The sequence below is a fragment of the Hemicordylus capensis genome, chromosome 2 (genome assembly GCF_027244095.1).
Source record: "Hemicordylus capensis ecotype Gifberg chromosome 2, rHemCap1.1.pri, whole genome shotgun sequence".
Lineage (NCBI taxonomy): Eukaryota > Metazoa > Chordata > Lepidosauria > Squamata > Cordylidae > Hemicordylus > Hemicordylus capensis.
The window spans coordinates 368,894,088-368,913,157 of NC_069658.1; the positions used below are offsets into that span (position 1 = coordinate 368,894,088).

Below are 19,070 nucleotides of genomic sequence, written 5' to 3' on the forward strand. Positions count from 1 at the left end.
AGTAAAGCTGCTTTTTGTATTATTATTATTTCTTGTTTACACAGTCAGACAGGTGTTATTGACTGGTTTGTTTTATCCAGACATCGAGTCCTTCCCAAGGACCTGGGATGGCTGAATTTTATTGTCAGTTGTTATAGATATCATCGCAGAATATAGGCTGTTCCCAGTAAAGCTGCTTTTTGTAATTGGCTGATGGTGATTTCTGTGGCCCCTATGGTGTTGAGGTGCTCTTCAAGGTCTTTTGGAACTGCACCCAGGGCGCCAATGACCACCACCACCATGATGATGATGATGATGATTATTAACAATAATAATATTAGTGTTATTCTATAGATATGCATTTTTATTAGATGATATTTATTGTTAATATATATGGTTCATAAGAGTAGGGGTGTGCACGGAACCGGCTAGCCCAGTTTGGTTCGAGTGCAAGCTGCACTCGAACCTGACTGGGCCAGTTCGGTCAGGCCCCCATCGAACACCCCCACCCCCGATTCGGTTCAATCGGGTGGGCTTCGCAATTTTTTTTTTTTTAAAAATTAAATACATTTTTTTAGTACCTGTAGCCCCTTCGGGGAGCTTCCTAAAGGCTGCCGGGAGGGTCCACGAAGGTTCCCCCTCCCCCCTGATGGGCTCATTTATCACTGCCACAGCCATTTTGCCTGCCACTGCGCATGCTCAAATGGCCTCTGTGAGGCCTGGAATGGCCCAGGGCTTCGCAGAGGTCATTTGAGCATGTGCAGCAGCTGTTTAAAAAAATGGTGGGGGGAGGGGTAACCTTCATAGATCCCCCTGCGGCCTTTAGGAAGCCCCCCGAAAGGGCTACAGATGCTAAAAAAATTATTTAATTTTTAAAAAATTCATGAACTGGTGCGGGGGTTCGGTTCCAGTCCGGACGGAACCAGGGGGGGGTTCAGTTCGACACCAAACCCCCATACTTAACTGTTGAACCACGGATCACAAAACCAGTTTTCACATCCCTACATAGGGGTATATTTATTAAATATCCAGCTCCATCCCATGTTTCTGTGAATATTAGATATTTTTACTATTTGTAGCTTTGATTGTTTTCAACATCTTCCATATATATAAATTGTAGTCTTAAGTTTGTTTGATAGTGGTGGGTTCTTTTGGTTGTTTTTGCATTTTTGGTTGGACCCACCTAGGTCCTTTTCATTCCTTTGGTATTTTAGTACATGGCACATCACTAGAAGAGCATGATAGAACTCTAACCCTTGTCCTAAATCTGATCCAGGAGTCTGGACTTATACTAAACAAAGAAAAATGCATTTTCCGCCAAACAAAAATAGAGTTCTTAGGACAAGTGATTACAGAACAGGTTATGAAACCATGGCCTGAGAAAGTAAAAGCCATTAGAAACCTAAAAGCACCTACAAACATCACTGACTTGAGACACTTTCTAGGAATGGCAAATTATTTCAGTAGATTTTACAGGATCTCTCCACAGAGACACAGCCTCTAAACCTGCTACTGAGATTTAATACATCAGGGAGCTGGGGCCTAGATCAAAAGTCTGCATTTATGAAAATCAAGAACATTATCTCAGTCCCTACTTCTGCACCTCTATGTTGCTAACAAGCCTACAATGGTAAGTGCTGGTGCAAGCAGTTATGAACTAGGTGGTGTTCTATTCCAGTTACATGGGTGGCGTGGATGTCAGTCACATTCTGCTCTAGGACCCTTATAGAAACATAGTATCATTATGCACAAATAGAGAGAGAATACCTAGCCAGTGTTTGGGCATGCGAAACCTTCTACAGATACTTGTGCAGTCTACCATCTTTCAGACTGCTCACTGACCACAAACCCTTGGTGACCCTAATAAAGGAGAGAGAGTTGGATCAAGCCGCACTACGATGTCAAAGTCTTTTGATAAGAATGATGAGGTTCAACCCAATAGCTGAAAATGTTCCAGGGGGAAAGCTGGTACTTGCAGATGCCTTATCACTTAGTCCCATATCACTCAGTCCCATATGGCAGGAAGATTTCTAGGACTTTAAAAAAGGAAGTACAAGCTTATGTTGATGCAGTATACACCTTCATGGAAATATCTGACAAACTGCTTCTTCAAATCAGAACAGCTACTCAGCATGATCCAGAACTTAAAGAAGTCTTCCAGTATATCCAATATGGGTGGCCTGAATATATCAACAACATTTCAGAGGTATCTAAGCGATACATTTGTGAACCTGGCCAACTTAGTTAATCAGACAGACTAATTACAAAAGGAAATATATTGTTGTGCCACAAATGATGAGGAAAGAATCCTAGATCTTATTCCCCATGGCTATCAGGGCTTAACCAAGTGCAGTGAGTGTGTCAAGCAGCCAGTATGGTGGCCCTGTATTGGAAATGACTTAAAGACCAAAGTCTCATATTGTGATTATTGCAGAAAGAATATACCAACTCAACGAAAACCCTTTAATTACCACACCCTTGCCTACTAGACCTTGGAAGAAACTTGCAGCAAACCTGTGTGAATTTCAAGGCCGACACCATTTGGTCATCACAGACTATTGTTCCAGATATATTAAGATACTTTCCTTGCCTACTATAATGTGCTGCAGCATCATTACACAACTGAAGGGCACCTTTGCCTGTTTTGGCATTCCAGAAAATCTTGTGACAGACAATGCAACCCAGTTTATGGCAGCAGAATTCAAGTTCTTTTGCGCATCATTTAATCTTACCCATGTTACTACAATTCTTCATTACCCTCCATCAAGTGGGGAAGCAGAGAAGGCAGTTGAGACCACTAAGAATATTTTGCGCAAGGATGACCTGCTTCTAGCTCTCCTGAGCTACAATTCCACACCTTGATAGCTACTAAATAAAGCCCTGCAGAATTGCTAATGGGCAGAAAAATCAGAATGCCTGTTACAACCTTAGAGAAAAATCTGGTCTCAGGGTGGCTCGATCTGTACAAAGTTGTATCTTCAGTTTGCAAAGCCAAGGACAGTTATGGGTGTTTCTACAATAGGTGACATTCAGTACAATCACTACCACACTTAGAGCCTGGCAGCAGTGTCTATATAAATAATGATGGAGAAAAGTCATGGCAGACTACCGCTGCAGTTGCCAGGAGAAGAGAGAAACCCAGATCATATTTAGTCAAGACAGATAGTGGATTACTTAACAGAAATTACAGACATATCCTCATCATACATGAGAAAGAACAACCTTCTGATGTGGAAACATTACCTGCAACCCCAAATTCCTCTATAGAGATTGTGCTGGGGCCAGCTACCAAACATGATGATACCATCACTCACTACTTGTTCCAGTCAAATTATCTAGAAACCCTTGAGGTTTCGATATGAGTAATAGACCTACAAATAGCCATTTGTTTAGATGTGCTATTAAATAATAATTAAAATTGTTGATTCAAGAAGTGGGGGGAAGATTTGTGGAAATATTATTTTAATATATTCAGCCATTAGATGGCACTAGTATTTGCTAATAGTGATCCTAATTAGAGGCAGAGTCCTTTCCTGCTTCCTGCCTGTACTTGTTGAAGTTGTCTCTTCCTGTAACACAATAAAAGAAGTCTTATTTTTCTAACGATTGCCTTCCTCTGAACTCGCATGACAGGAAGTAAGAGATGCAATTTTATTTTTTCAGTTGTCATTAATTTACTGTCAGTATGTCTTGTGTATGTCCAGCAGAAGTTTTGAGACAGCGGATTTTCCATGTACCATATTACATGCTGCTTTTGAAACACCCTTGTTCATAAACAACTTGTCATGATATTTTGATAGACATTTGCAAAACACAAAGTTTAAAGTTACACTAAGCACATACGCAGGAGTCTGAATATTATCCTTAGAAGTAGATTTCACATTTTTGAAAAGTGCACAAAGTGTGAACAGCTACAACAATGACTTATATACCGCTTAACAACAACAACAGCAACAACAACAGTTCTTAAAGTGCTTTACATAGAAAAAAGCAGATGGTTCCCTATCTCCCAAAAGGCTCAGTCTAAAAGGAAACCCAAATGTAGACACCAGCAACAGCCACTGAAGGGATGCTCTGCTTGGGGTTGAATCAGGCTAGTTGCTCTCCCACTACCTAATAAAGAAAATTTCCACTTTTAAAGATGCCTCTATGCCCAGTTAGTGGGGCTGGGTTGGGATTGCTTGGTTAATCAACTTGGCTGATTAAGATATTAGTCTGCCGCAGGCCAGCTCCAGGTTTTAGGGGACCCTGGGTAAAGTGCCTTCACTGCTTCCAGGTTAGAGAACGAATGGCAGATGATGAAAATGGCAATAGCAAGCAGGAGTGTGCAGCACTCTTGCTGTTTCATCCTCCTCTGCCTCTTTTCATAGTGGGAAGAAGAGAAGGAAGGGCAAGTAAAATGGCTGGGCAGCTGGCAAGCATGCTCTCCAGTTGCCCAGTACTTTTGCTGTCACAAACCCTCTTCCCCCTTCCGCCATCCACTGTGGCAGGAGGATGGACCAGAAGCTTTGTCACATGCTCCAGCTGCCTGTCACTTTCCCAGATCCCCTCCTCTCACATTAGCTAGGATAGTAATGGGTTTTAGCTGCATTCTGATATCACTGAGAGGAGAGGGTGGGGAAATGATTTTTGCTTTTGCTGCTTTTTCCTTCTCTTGTTGCAGTGAGAGAGGGAGCATGGAAAGCACTAGGCTTTTACCACCCATCTCCTCTTTCCTGGTGACCTCTTTAAATTTTCCCTTGGCACATAGGAGTCTAGGAAGCTGGAGACAAGTAAGAAAGAAGGCCAGGCATCAGCAGTGCCCCTTCTCTACACCATGGACTCTTGGCATTTGCCTGAGGGATGCCATGTACTGACATCACACCTCACCTCTAATAACATCCAGGTTTTAACTTTCTCTGTTAAATAAACCTGTACTAAAAGCTGATAGACAGACACTGTGTATCCATTTGTTTTGTGTTCTATGACCTACTGAAAGGTGTGACAATTTTCCTATTCTTGTGCTAATGGTGGTTTGAGTGTACAGGTATCAATTCTCAGTGGAATCTCTGACCCCAAGAAAAAAGTTTCCAATAATTCTCTTTTGCTTTTGTCAAGGGACATATTGCCTTGATTTTAGGGATGTGCATGGAACCAGTTTCTGTGGTTCAGTTTTAATTAAGATCCATTTCGAACTGGATTGTGGTTCCGCAACCCAGTTGGGTCGAACTGACTGGGTGGTCTGTTCCATTTGGCTGAACGGGGTCCGACCGGTTCTGTGGTTTGGCAGAGTAGTAAAGTTTGGTGAGGATTCTCCTTTATATGCCAAGGGCAAGCCTTGACAAAAGGCTTCTAAAGAGCAGTTGGGGAGGCAGCAGTGAGACGCACCTAAAAGCAAATGATAAGGTCCTCTCCTTACCACCCCAGCCCACTACAGAACGGCTGCACTCCCTCCCTTCAGCAGCCCACACATGATGATGCAGCTCCAGCAATGATCTGGCCTCCGTGCACACGCCCGAACTGGTTCATGCCCACCGTCCTCTGCTTGATAGCTAGTCATTAGTAGTTTCTATTTTTGCACCTTTAAAGAATTGAGGGTGTATTTCAGATCATGACATTTTTATAATAATATCTATACAACCGTATTTTCCAATTCATGTTGTGATATGAATTATTCTTGCACTTTTTTCTTACCATTGCTACATTAAGTGACACAGTGGAATCTGAAGCTTTAGCTTTTTAATACTTTAATGTTTTGGTTAGTAATGATATATAGAGAGATATTTTGCTGAATTATGAATACTCTTTGCTTTGGAATAGAGTAGTGTTTTAAGTTTCCAAATCTTTGGTACTGAAGTTTAACAGTGCATTAATGTAAACAACCCTAGAGACTGCCCCACTGTCCATAAGGCTTTACTTCTTCTTGGCTACACTGACTTATTTTATGACACAGCATTAAACAAATATCTTAATAACCAACAAGACGGAAACTTGTTCATTTCTGGTTCCTGCCCTGAAGGAGATGAGTGCAGCAATCTTCTCCCAGTCTAGTATTGCAACTATAACAGCAATTGCATTTGACTGGGAAAAATCAATTTTATTTTTTTAAAGTAATATTCAAAAATACTGATCTTGTTTTCCCTTTTAAGTAGTTTTCACTTAAATAGTACAGATTTCATTTAAAAGAACAATTGTTCTGGCACTAGGCACACCACTTCCATGGTGTTGTCACTTAACAGGAGTTTACATCTAAACATTTAAGTTAAATAAGCTTTGCTTGGCAGAATTGTATTGCTATAATAAGGCTTATTATAATAAGACTATAATAATAATTGGATTGCTATAATAAGGCAGAATTGTATTGCTAAATATGACTCTCTGTGTTAATATTATTAATTATACTATGCAATCATGAGAGTTCAGTAAGAAAGGTTTTTCAGAATGTTTCTACTTACATTTGCAAAGTCAGCTACAGTTAGTATTAGTTTTTTTAAAAAATGCATATGCCTGCAAAATGCAGAAACCTGAAGAAAATATAGCTTTACTGTTGACACTATTCCTTTCAGCTTTAATTTATGGAGTAAAAATTTTAAGCTGTGTATTGGTTTGGCTTGTGAAACGGCTGCTTAGCATGCAATAAATTTGCATGTAAAGTGGGTACAGATCAATTAGAATTCAACTTGCTGTGGTTGTATTTCAGAACACCAAATATTCTCTCATTGAGCTGCATTTATGTTCATTTGTGTTATCATGTGGCATCATGAATAAAAGAGCTGTCATAGATCAAATGTCATAGACAGAACTTTCATATACGCTTGCATTCTCAGATACAATGCTGCTTTTCTGTGGAAACAGTCTGCACATTCTACTAGGCGTCACTGAGGGATAAACCATCAAGGGTTAAGATAATGAATGATGAACATGCGTATTTGAATTAGCACTTAGTAGTTTGACACAAGAAGTGATAATATTTGAGGGGGAAAATCTTTATAAATTCTTGTAAAAGTACATACAAAATTGTGTGATGAGGTTTGACTGTATTTGGATGTACTGAGGAACCACGTTTCATCTAGATTCAGGTGAATGAGGATATGGGATAATGTCACTTTCCATTTCTACATATTTTCATTTTTGAGATAGTTTTATTGCCTGTAACATGCTATTTTTCAAATTAACGGCTAGATTTCTGTGTTCAGGTGACATACCTTATTGTCCACCCACCCACCCCCTGCCCAAACACCTTTTTGGATTGATTTATTTTACAATATTAACAAAACTGAACTGGAAAATAAATGGTGCTATAGCATATAAAGGACAGTAAGCTTGTGGCCAGGACCTGTCTCTTCTGAACTTTTGTATTTTGGTCACTGTAGGCACATATACATAAAAATAAAGGGCTGTATCCTAAGTGTTTGCATGGAAGAAGTGCTCTATTGCTGCAGGCTCCTTCCCATAAACAGAAGGGAAGTTGTGCTCGTGTAAAATGACCCCTTTTGGCTATGGAGCACCTCCACACAAATACTTAAGATACAAACCAAAATAACTGAACTAGATCTTGTTTTACATAAATAAGCAGCTCATCATAGGTACATTAACACCAGTTTTAATACTTATTATTTCGAATGCCTTAAGAATATTTTAATACTAATATGGATTTCTTTGCCTTCTCAGGTTCGCAAGCAGAACCTCCGTCCTGCAATGCCAATTCCATCAGTTGCCCATCTGCTTGTACTTGCAGCAACAATATAGTGGACTGTCGAGGAAAGGGCTTAACTGAAATTGCAGCCAACCTGCCAGAGAGTATTGTGGAAATGTAAGCATGATTTAAGTTCTGTGTGCTTTATAGGACATATTTTAGCCCAATATAAAAACCTCATGTGCAGAATTTTGTCTGAAAATGTCAACCATCTACTAGTGGCAATGCCTATTTACCAACAGCTTATGCTAGGAATTGTAACCTCAAATATGATACTACACACATAAATGGAATAAACTAGAGCCACTTCATTAATACACACAAATTAGTTAGCAACAAATTAACAGGATTATTAACTCTGAGTCTTTAAGCTCAGTCTCGCAAAACAGCAATGAGAACATGTCCACATACTTTCCTCCATCTCTTCTCTTTTGTGGACATAAGCAAATGATCTCTGAGAGGCATAGAAACCTCCCCAATCTTCTCAATCTTCTGCTCAATCTTCTCCTCTAGCTGCCCATCAGTCTTCCCTACACCCCCACTACCTGGGCTATCACCCAAAGCACGATCCCAGTCCATCCACTTTCTCTCCCATGAGGACAGTTGTGGCTCTGCCGACAGCACTTATCAGCCTCCTCTACCTGAGCTCCTGAGTTGCCTGGCCAGATGGGCATTGGGCACCCTGGATATGTTGGCCAAGCAGGCTTCCCAATCCCAACCCCAAATGCTACCTACATGCCCAGTTTATCTGGGGTACTCCATTACCCAGTCATACTCACCGGAAGGATTAACATCCGCATCCGGTGTATTAGGCTGGGAGATGACATCAGGCCTGGCAGGTTCAGCTGCCACATCTTTGGGGGCACTGATTTTCTCCAGCACATCGAACTGCTTCTCAATAGACTGTAATAATCACAATTGCCAATCTATTTTACATCCATTCCTGTGACCTCCCTGGAGCCTTTGCCACTGGGCGTCCCCTTTTCCTTTTCCAGAGCATCCAGGTTGGATAAAATCCGTGCCATGACCAACTGGCCGTCATCTTCAGAACATGAAGACTCAGGCTTTGACTGCTGAGGCACAGGGTGCTTCATGGCAGAGGCCTTCCCTTTGCCCTTACGCTTACCCACCCCCTTCTTACCCACACGGCTCTGTTTTTCAGAAGCTTAGCAGGTGCCGGCTTCCCAGCCTGTCCAGGAACACATCTCCCTGCCTTTTAAAGCAGGAATAGCCGATCCCAGCCACTCTGTGAATGTGGCACTGGCCAGAATTTGCTTGCAAATGGGGTTCACGGCCCTGTTTGCAAGTGAAACCATACGCCCTACATCTGCTGTCAGACACTACATCTGACTTCAGATGCAGGGGGTGTGGCTAGGGGGGCCGCTGGCAACAGGCTGAATTGGGGCAGCTGCCAGCTTTCCTACACTACTGCATTCAAGATATTAAAATTCAGAGTGATGATTCATACTATCAAGCTCCAGCAAATTTCAGAAGGTTTTCAGAATGAAAAGTTTCCACTTTGTTATCTGTAGTGTTAGAGAGCTGATAAAGAAATGTGGAAGTAAGAAATGGTGTGTTTGCATCAACAACTTTCCCATTGTTTCTAGTTTTGTTCTATCTATAGAATGGCCAGAAGCAAAATACTTTCTCCAATTAATCTTAACTATCTCTTTGGCCTATTCATCAGACACTTGATTTTCGTCCTAATGGGAAAGCTAGTACTGTCACCAACAAGGTTGCACAGTGTACGGTATTGTGACAGCATCAAAGCTGAGGGATAGGTTTGTCAGAATTAATGCTGTTGATCACTATGCAGATGTATTGGAATAATATCTGTACCACATTTTTGTGTGTCTCTTCTGAATATATGTAGGGTTTTGTGCTTTTTATTACTAGTTTTTCTAGTTCCGACAGTCTGTTTTTGTGCAGGATTTAGTGTGAGATGGTAACGAGTGTGAAATGAAACTCAGTTACTGTGGTTTTATTCCTTGGGGAGTGACAAGCAAGTATCAGTTCTTATATTCCTCCAGCAGCCAGCTGTAGAAACCTTGAGGTTATGAATCCAGTTTTATCATGACAGAAATGTTGTTGGGTTAAGCCTCCCTGTCACAGCACTTATAGCTGTGCCTATCTCTTGCCTAGCCATATATATATGTGTAATTTCCAGGTACAGGAGCCATTTATTCTTCTTTTCTTCACTTATAGCTTTCTGAATTTATTAATTACTGTGACTGTTTAAGATTCTGAAATGCCAGTAGTGATTTCAGGACCAAATTTAAGAACTTTATGAGATATTAGATTCTGATGGATTGTGAAGGTTGTGGGATATAAAGAATGTACAGTGTGTGCAAAATGTTACTTTCAGCAATAAAAATACTGCTTAAGACAAAGAGAGTACTAACTGACTTTCTGTAATAATTTTAAGGTTAGAAATCTGCCATCATAGTGCCTGGGATCTCTCTCTCTCTCTCTCTCTCTCTCTCTCTCTCTCTCTCTCTCTCTCAAAATAATAGCAAGGCCAACTGAAGATGTAATATGCCTATCACTTTGGAAACAATTTCCTGAAAGATGTATAGAATTTACCATGATTCTTTTGGTGTTGCATGTGTATAATAGTTTAGATACTTGTGATGTTTTACTTTTAGAGGAAACGTAACTTCATGTACTCTTAGTTCATAGATAAATCGCTTTAATATCAGTATGCACTTCCATTTCTCAAGACCTTCCAATAGGGCTATTAGAACAGTGAGAATCTGGCAATTCAGAGCAATTTTGGGCTCTATGGAAACATTAATTGCTCATTTACTGAAATTTGATCCCAGAACAATTTTATTTTAATGCAATATTAATTAAGAAGTATCTTAAGGATTCTTTACAATGCCCAATGAAATGACAGAGTCCTATGCCATTTAATCTAGAACAGACCAAAATGGTACTCTTCTGAACTTCAGACAGAATATGTGTGTGTGTGTGTGTGTGTGTGTGTTTCAAATTTGTATACCACCCCACCCTTCCATCTTTGGGAGTTAATGGCAGCAATTCAAACTAGGGATGTGCCGAAACGCGATTCAGCTGACCAAATTGCAGCATCCCCCGTTAAATGTGAAGTCTTACACAGCCCCTTTAAAGTGGAGGAGAAAAGGTCCTTATATGCTTCTCCTCCACTTGCCACCGTTGCCACCATCCTGGTGCTCCCCACAGCTATGCCCACATGCTGGCAGGGTGTTTCTCAGCTGCCCCGGTGTGGTGCTGGCACACACATGGCCTCTGCTCTCCTCCGCTTTAAAGGGTTGGGTAAGCTCTCAAATTTAAAAGGAGATGGCTGTGATTCAGACAGCCAAATCACATTTCGGCACATCCCTAATTCAAAGTAGCACTTAAGAAGTACACCTTCTGAACTTAGAAGACATAGAACTGCTAATTTCAACCTCTTCTAAACTATTAGCTGTAGTGATGGATAAGTTCCACTGAATAACTTCAGAAAGCATTCAATTTTTCCAAGTTTTTCAAAGACTTGTCAGGTAAAAAATTGGTTAGGCTTAGCTTTTTTGGAGAAATCTCAGAAAAACCAAATGCAGGGAAAGGTCACCCACAGGAATCCCTGTTATTTTTATGCACTCCAGGTAAATCTACCCTTGTGAACCAGTAGTTGGGCGAGCTTGCAGAAGCCACAAGAGTTTGTAGTTTTCTGGCTAGATATCATGGGATTTGTAGCTGTCTGTGCCACCCAATAATCAAATCAGAAGGAGTGTAAACTAGAAGTCCCATGAACTCTGTCAGAAAGTGACACTCCTGAGTGTGTTCAGAGGCATCATTTCCAGTTGAATCAAGACCTCACCTGGCTCAACTAATGAGCCCTCCCTTCCTTCAGCATTCCCCACACCTTCACAAGGGAAGGTTTGCTTTGGAGAGCTGGTAGAAAATAAAGGTGGTTGGGGCAACCTCCATTATGAGCTAGGTTGGAATTCAGATGACTTGAGTCTGAATTCAGAGAACTGAGTTCATAATTGAGTACAGATTCTAAGTTCCCCCAGTTCTGAATTTACCACATCACAGTGTACACAGATACATATTCACATGAAGCAGTGGTACAGCAATAAGATTCCCATCTGTATCCTGCATTTGAGGGGGCCTGAACTCATGTTCACGTTTAAAATGAATGCAGGTACAGTCATTCACACAACAACATGCACCCTCATACAGCATAATGTCTAGTAGGGCATATAGCTCACCTTCCTATTTGAGAAACAGTATGTAATGTGGTAGCTGAGAAGGTAAGATGAAGATACTGCCATAGCTGTTGCTACATGTCCTTGCCAAGTAGTTAATGTCATCTCTGATTTGTTGTGTCATTTAGGAAACAATAAGGCAAAAGACGTGTTTGAATTTCATATATTTTAATTTTGATGCTTGTGGTCAATGGAATGCTATCTGTAAAAATGTATACAAAATACATTTCATATCAGACTAACCTTATTTTACTACCTTAAGAACATAAAATGCATTGTGTATAATGTAGAACATAAAATTATACTTGTTATATTTATTCATAATTCAGAAGAAAAATATTTCATAAGAAGAGGTTTTTAACAAAAAAAACAAATGTCCAAATTACCTATATATCCACTGGAAAAATGAAAAGAAAAGAAAAAACCTCAGAGGGAGAAAATACCTAGAGCAAATGTTTGGTTTTGCCCATTTTTGTCCCACCTCCCCCAGACTTCCACAATTATAGTTAACTTTTTTCTCTGTGGTGTTAATGGAATTGATGCTTGAACACTCAGCAGTTCATGGAATTTAAAATTACACTGAACATTTCCTATTTCATGTCATTTAAAAGAAACTAGAAAACTAGGAATACATACACAACTGGGGTGTGGGTATGTGTGTGTGAGAGAAAAAGGAGAGAGAGAGAAAGACTTCTGAGCATAATGAAGTTAGCAATAATGGATCACATCCTAAGCAGCATGTCAGTGTGTCATTCAGATTAGGTATGGCAGAAGACAACACAGATTTCTTGAAACCCATAACCTGTATTTTGGATGAGTTTTCCTTTTCCTCTCCACAAGTAGTGTAAATCACTGCTTTGCATCTTACAGGTCATAGGATAACAGTTTCATGGTCATGGTAGTCACTTCTTGTTTATTTGAGCTACAGGTGAGCCAGTTACTTGAAGGTGAAACGCTGAATAGCATTTCATTATCCATCTGTTATGCCAAGCTGTCTCAGTAAATGTAGAGAATAAGGGCAGTAGGCTTAGGAAGACGTTTGCAGCTCCAGTTCTTTTGAAGAAAATCTGAAATTAAGCTAAACATTTTCTGTGGGAGAAACACCCCGCCCCCCCACCAATTTAAATTCTCCATGAATAAAATTCTGGGTTTGAGGGAGACATTTTTTGGAAAGGGGAAACTAATTTCTATATCTTCACAGTATTTAGGAAGCAAAAGTATTTTGATGATAGATGTATCATCAAAATACTTTTGCTTCCTAAATACTGTGAGTATTTAGGAAGCACCTTAGACTTCTTTATCCCCCCTCTACCACTTAATCATCATTACGTCCAGCTTAATCATTGGGGGTGGGGGTGGGGAACCCAAGGAAGTTATATGAACCCTCTTAAAAATTTTGAAACAAATATGAATTTAATAAGCAAAGCAGTATGCACTTCATCAAACTATACTGTATGGAATGCACTCACACAATGCAGATATATTGATATCCAACATTAACTACTCAATATATTGTAGGTGTAGAATTATATCATAGTAAAAGTATGTAGACAGATGTCAGGGCAGGAAAGGATTTACTGTGGGTTGCACAACTTTAACTAATAATTGATTTCCTGTCTTCTATTAATTGATTCACAAGCACATTATCATTGAAAAATATGATAGCATTTAAAGACATGGCAGGCTGTCAAGTATGTATGTATATATGTACACGTACACACACACACACACGGAACAAAGGCTGCTTTGACATGATTCCAGTCATACCATGGCCATATAAATCACTTGCCCTGGGCAAATAGTTCTTTCTTCAGGGCAATGGAATTCTGTGATATTTTGCTCTGATTTAGGGATATGCAAACCGGTGTAGACCTTCTCCCGACGGGAAGCAATACATTTGCTGAAAGCTCCATTCTTCCCTATTGAGAAAAACCTTAAAGACACCTAAACTTCAAAAATCACTTAAAAATCAGCCCTTTGTCCAATTCCTTTCAAATAATTCTGGTAGCTTCCTTGCCCCCTTGGGAACTACCACTCACCACACGCCACTCTAGGCCACCCCTTTCCTCATGATGTGAAGCGATACATTTGCTGGAATCCTCATTATTCCCTATGAGGAATTCAAAAATACTTTAAAAATTCACTAATAATTGGAGGAGTGACTGATAGCCTTGGGGTTTGGTGGGTCGTAGGCACCCCTGGGTGCCTACCACCCACCCCACTTTTGTGCCCCTAGGTGCTTCACAATAGAGGATAATGGACTGGTTCGAGTCCATTAATTAAAAATGAATTAAATATAATGAATTAAAAATATTTCAAATATTAATAAAAAAATCATAGGAGTGTCCAATTGCTTTGGGGTTTGGGTGGTAGTTGGCACTCATGGGTGCTCCACAATAGGAAATAATGGGCTGGTTCAAGTCCCATTATACCCTATGAGAAAAAACTATTTAAAAAATTCAAAAAATCATTAAAAATCGTAGGAATGTCCGATTGCTTTGGGAGTTGGGTGGTAGGCACCCATGCGTGCCAACTACCACTCCACTTACTTTTGGAGATTCAAACCAGTTCAAAACAGTTCAAATCTGAACCGAACTGAGGGTTCGATCAAAACCAAAACCGAACCTCCCCCTCCCAGTTCGAACCTGGTTCAAATTTGAACCGAACCCGGCGAACCAGTTTTGTCCACATCCCTACTCTGATTCAAAGTCCTCACTGCTAATTGCTTTCTCACATGTATTATTTACTTCCCTCCTGGTCTCTTTAATCTCATCCTACTCCCATTTGCCTTGATTTTAAAAAAAAATCTTTGCTTTTGATATTTTAGTATTTTGTGCACCTCTGTCCAGTGAACATTTCCTCTTACCCAACAAGTTAGGACATCCCATTCTGTGTTCAATATCTTTTACATAGTTTCCTTGTGTTCACCAAGAGGTTTCCCATCTTATCACCAGTATAAGCTGGCTGGATCAGACTCAGTTGCTGGATCTTTATCTTTTCAGCCTGCTCTCCATCATGTTCTCAGACAAGTTTCTTATATTTCCTTTCATGTTAATAATGAAATCATCACTTGTCCCTCTAAAAAAGGTAATTCACAAAAGGAGTGTGCCAGTGGACAGAGAAGATGCTTTCTGAATATGTAAAATGAGACCGTTGAGTCCAGTGGAAGGGATAGCAGCAATAAGGGATGTATCATCATGGAGAATACCCTGATAACTGGGCAAAGATGCAGCTTTTAAAGCAGCAGGTTTCTTATTTTTAGCAGGGAGAGAGCAACTGTCCCAGTTCATCCTAGCTCCCCTGCCAGTGATGGTGTTATCTCCCTTGTGTTTCTTTTTAGATTGTGAGCACTTTTGGCACAGGGAACCATCTCAGCCCTTCTGTTACATAAACCACATTGACAACTTTTGTTGAAAGCCGTGTGTAAATATTCTAAATAATCATAATAATGCATTTGAGCCTCTTACAGGAAGTGATGGTTCTTGAGTTCCCTGCCTCAGCCAGTTCACTCATTGGTGCACATTATTTGATTTTGCATTGCTGCTTATTCAACATTTAAATTCTCAAAAGGCATATGTGAATTTTGAAATTCTTTCTGTGCTGATGGCCCATTCACTCATATGTCATCAGGTGATGGATGCTACTGTCATCATGTGATGAGTGTGCTGGTCTCATTCCACCTGCCCTTGATTGTAGATAAGAGAGAGTGCTGCTCTATTAGAGGGTCAAGCTGAGGAATACTAAGCCTCTTTGCTGTCTTCACACCTTGGCATTGCACCATGGGTGATTAGCTGTCAGTTTGGACATTATGTTCCATGCCCATGCAGTTAGAAAGGAGACATGATGAGAGCATGCCTGTTACAACATCCTCTACAAGCATCCCAATGCCTTCCTGGCATATCTCTTTATTGCATGGGGGGCTGTTCATCCAAATAGCCTTTCTTCACATGCTCCAGGTACTTGTATCTGGAGCATGTGTAGTCCAGCATACACAATAAAGGGATTTATCAGGAGGGGTCAGGATATCCACAACTGGCAAGCTCTTGTCTTGTCCACTCCGAATCACTTGGGTAGGCACGGTATCATTGCAAAGTCAGAGAGCAAGAGAAATTTGTTCAGTGACATCCCTACCTGTGTTACAAATGTGTTCATGGTTTCCTAGTGCAACCAAGATGAGTTCTGACACCTCCAAAACCAAGCACAGCACTGCTGTTAATAGAGCGTAGCCTTCTCATTTGTAGAGTCTATTCATTTGACAGCTAAGGATTATCAGTACTGATGCCTCGTTCCATTTCCCCCAACTCACCCCACACAACTTAATGATTTATCTGTGTTATGGGTAGCCTTGACAAACCATTAGGCAGTAGTAGCTGAGATGTTGTTCAGAATGGGAAAACATCTAGCAAATGGTTCCCATTAGCAAACTGAGTAACACTTTCTCCCCTTTTCCACCAATAAAGAGATAGTTGCAATCTAAATTGATACGACTGTCTTACCTAGTTTGCAATGGATATTCCTCTTCAAGACAAAAAGCTTCATTACTCCCAAGAATGTGGTCTGGCTTTAGAAAAGCTGCTCTCTCTCTCTCTCTCTCTCTCTCTCTCTCTCTCTCTCTCTCTCTCTCTCTCTCTCAAATAGATGTCCTTAGTGTGTTTCTCACTGTGTGTTTAAAGTGTACAGGTGCCAACTGAGGAAGTGGCAAAAAATGCTGAGCTTTGAGACGGATTAGGACAGGATTCTAGGTGTTTATTGTTTGCTAGAAGATCATTTGTCACCTTTAAGTGCATCTTACCCCCTCTCCCTTGCTTTTGTCAGCTGTACGTTGAGTGCCTGGTCTGGGCAGCAGAGTTCTTTTTAAAAACAAAAATCAAAGACAGAGCATCCTAATGCCACATCATGTTCAGGAAAAAAAGATTCTGAATCTATCAGACTGGTCGGCACTCTCTCCAGGATTTGCTGTTTTATTAGAGAGAGTGAAGGAAATTGTTCTTGTCCTTTGACCTGAACAGTTGTTGAAGCCTTAAAAATAAAGCTCCCAAAGGGCAAAGAAGCTGTTTCTTAACAGAACAAAACACATCATAGAATTGTAGGACTGGAAGGTATCTCCAAGGGTATCCCTTCAGAATGCTGGTGCGCAGTTCACTGTATCTAAACAATCAAAGATAATTTATAAAAGGTTGTATAATATATTAAATAAAATTCTCTCTGTGATAACATCTTCGTCCACTCTAGACTTTTCTAGGTTTGTTTGTTCTCATTCCAGTTACTTTTGCTGGTAATGAAAAACAGAAACTGTAATGGAAACTGTGTTCCAGGGCCCCATTTAAGGGGTAGTGGTGTTTGGTGGTGGGCAGTCCTCCCCCTCCCCCCGCTCCATGTTTTAGACTGCATGTTTTGTTTTTGTTTTTTGAACATTTTTATGACTGATTTACTTTTGCTGTTGCCTAGGGTATTGTGTTGTTTTAATGGCATTTAGCACTATTGTTATGGTTTTTATTGTTGGGATTTTACCTTGGAATGATGTCTGATACATTTTAAAAAGAATAAAATTAAGATTATTCCTGTTGCTTTTCCATTCTTTTTCTAGCCGCCTAGAACAGAACTCAATCAAAAATATTCCCGCCGGAGCTTTCTCTCAGTACAAGAAACTTAAAAGAATGTAAGTCTTTTAAGACTTTCTAAAATGTAACATTTTTAGTGTTTGCAGTTGATGTCTGTGGTCCAGCAAGGCAGCCACCTATGCAAGCAAGGCTTGACACTGCTGGTTATGGAAGGGAAAGGACCTCCATGGATTCTGTGTATGATAACAAGCAAATCTACCCTCTCTCAAGATAATCCAGAAAGTCTCTGCAACACATGCCAACTCTGGCCAAAGCATGTATGGAAGGAGAACTGGTCCTGTGGTAGCAAGCATTAATTGTCCTCTTTGCTAAGCAGGGTTTGCCCTAGTTTGAATTTGAGACTACTGTGAGCACTGTAAGATACTCCTCTTAGGGGATGGGGCAGCTCTGGGAAGAGCACCTGCATGTAGAAGGTTCCGAGCTCCCTCCCTGCCATCCCCAATAGTCCGACTTGTTATAAGGCAGCTTCCTATGTTCCTACATTCCATTAGGGATGTGCACGGATGTTATTCGGTGCCGGTGGGGGTGGTACTTTAAGAGTGGGGGATGGTGTACTCACCCCTCCCACCGCATTTCCCCCGCCGCTGCTCCATTATTTTTAAGCCCCTCGGGGCAGCAGCTTTCCTCCCTGCCGCCCCGTTTCCCTCGTCGGCTGGAAGTAGCGGCCGCGGGTGCACCCGTCTGCCATGCTACTTCTGGCCACTTCCGGCCTTTATAATGGCCTCCAAAATGTTTCGGGCTCAAGCCTACATTCCATGTCTATCCTACCTTTTCATAGGCTACTCTTATAAGCTGCTCTGAGGTTGTGGGACTTTCTTCTAGGGGAGGTGTGTTCTTCTTTCTCTCTCCCAGTGTTTCAGAAGCATTTGAAGAGTCTGTGCTCTTTACTCAGGCTTCTAGTTAGTTGCTTTTTGCTATGTGTTTTGCTGTAACTTCTTGCCTGTAGTGAGGGATTTTTGTTTTAATAATGGATTGCCTTGTTTTAATGAAGGGCTGTTTTAATCTTTATCTTTATCTGGGATATATTGTTTTAAGGTGCATTGCAAACTACCTTTAAAACTATAGATGAAAAGTAGTTAAGAGTTACAAATATAAAAAATAAATATAAATACGAGAAATATTTATATTCCACTTTTCAATAAAAGTTCCCAAAGCAGTTTACATAAATACAAATAAATAAAATAAAATGGCAATAAAAATCCCTTGCATGACTTTGATAACCTAGCTTCACTTTCAGTAGCTCTTCTATCAGACCACTCAGAGTTTTGTTTTGTTTTGTTTTGTTTTGTTTTGAGTTAGTGTGAATGTGGCTAAAAGGAAAATTATGGGAAAATCTGTGCAGGCTACCAACTCTGACTGAAGCTATTCCTGGATCTCTCCCCCCTCCCCCGCCATATCTTTTCACAATATCAAATCATTAAAATCTCCAGGATTGCTTTGAGTGGTCGTCTAGAGATTAGGGATATGCACAAAGGTTTCCCAGTTCAGTTCGAATCCAGAGTGGATTCAGACCAGATAGGGAAGGCTGGGTTTTGGCCCCTCCAGACTGATCCCCAGTTCATTTTG

The 19,070-nt window shown here is 40.5% G+C and overlaps 1 protein-coding gene across 6 annotated transcripts in view; it reads left to right on the forward strand.

Annotated features, from left to right (window-relative positions):
- SLIT3 (slit guidance ligand 3) overlaps positions 1-19,070 on the forward strand; it is a 731,964-nt gene that overhangs the window by 504,671 nt on the left and 208,223 nt on the right. For all 6 annotated transcript variants that reach the window (XM_053288108.1, XM_053288109.1, XM_053288110.1 and 3 more), the window contains 2 exons: positions 7,630-7,771; positions 17,471-17,542. In XM_053288108.1, coding sequence (XP_053144083.1) covers positions 7,630-7,771; positions 17,471-17,542 — 214 coding nt within the window. The remainder of the gene's footprint in view (positions 1-7,629; positions 7,772-17,470; positions 17,543-19,070) is intronic.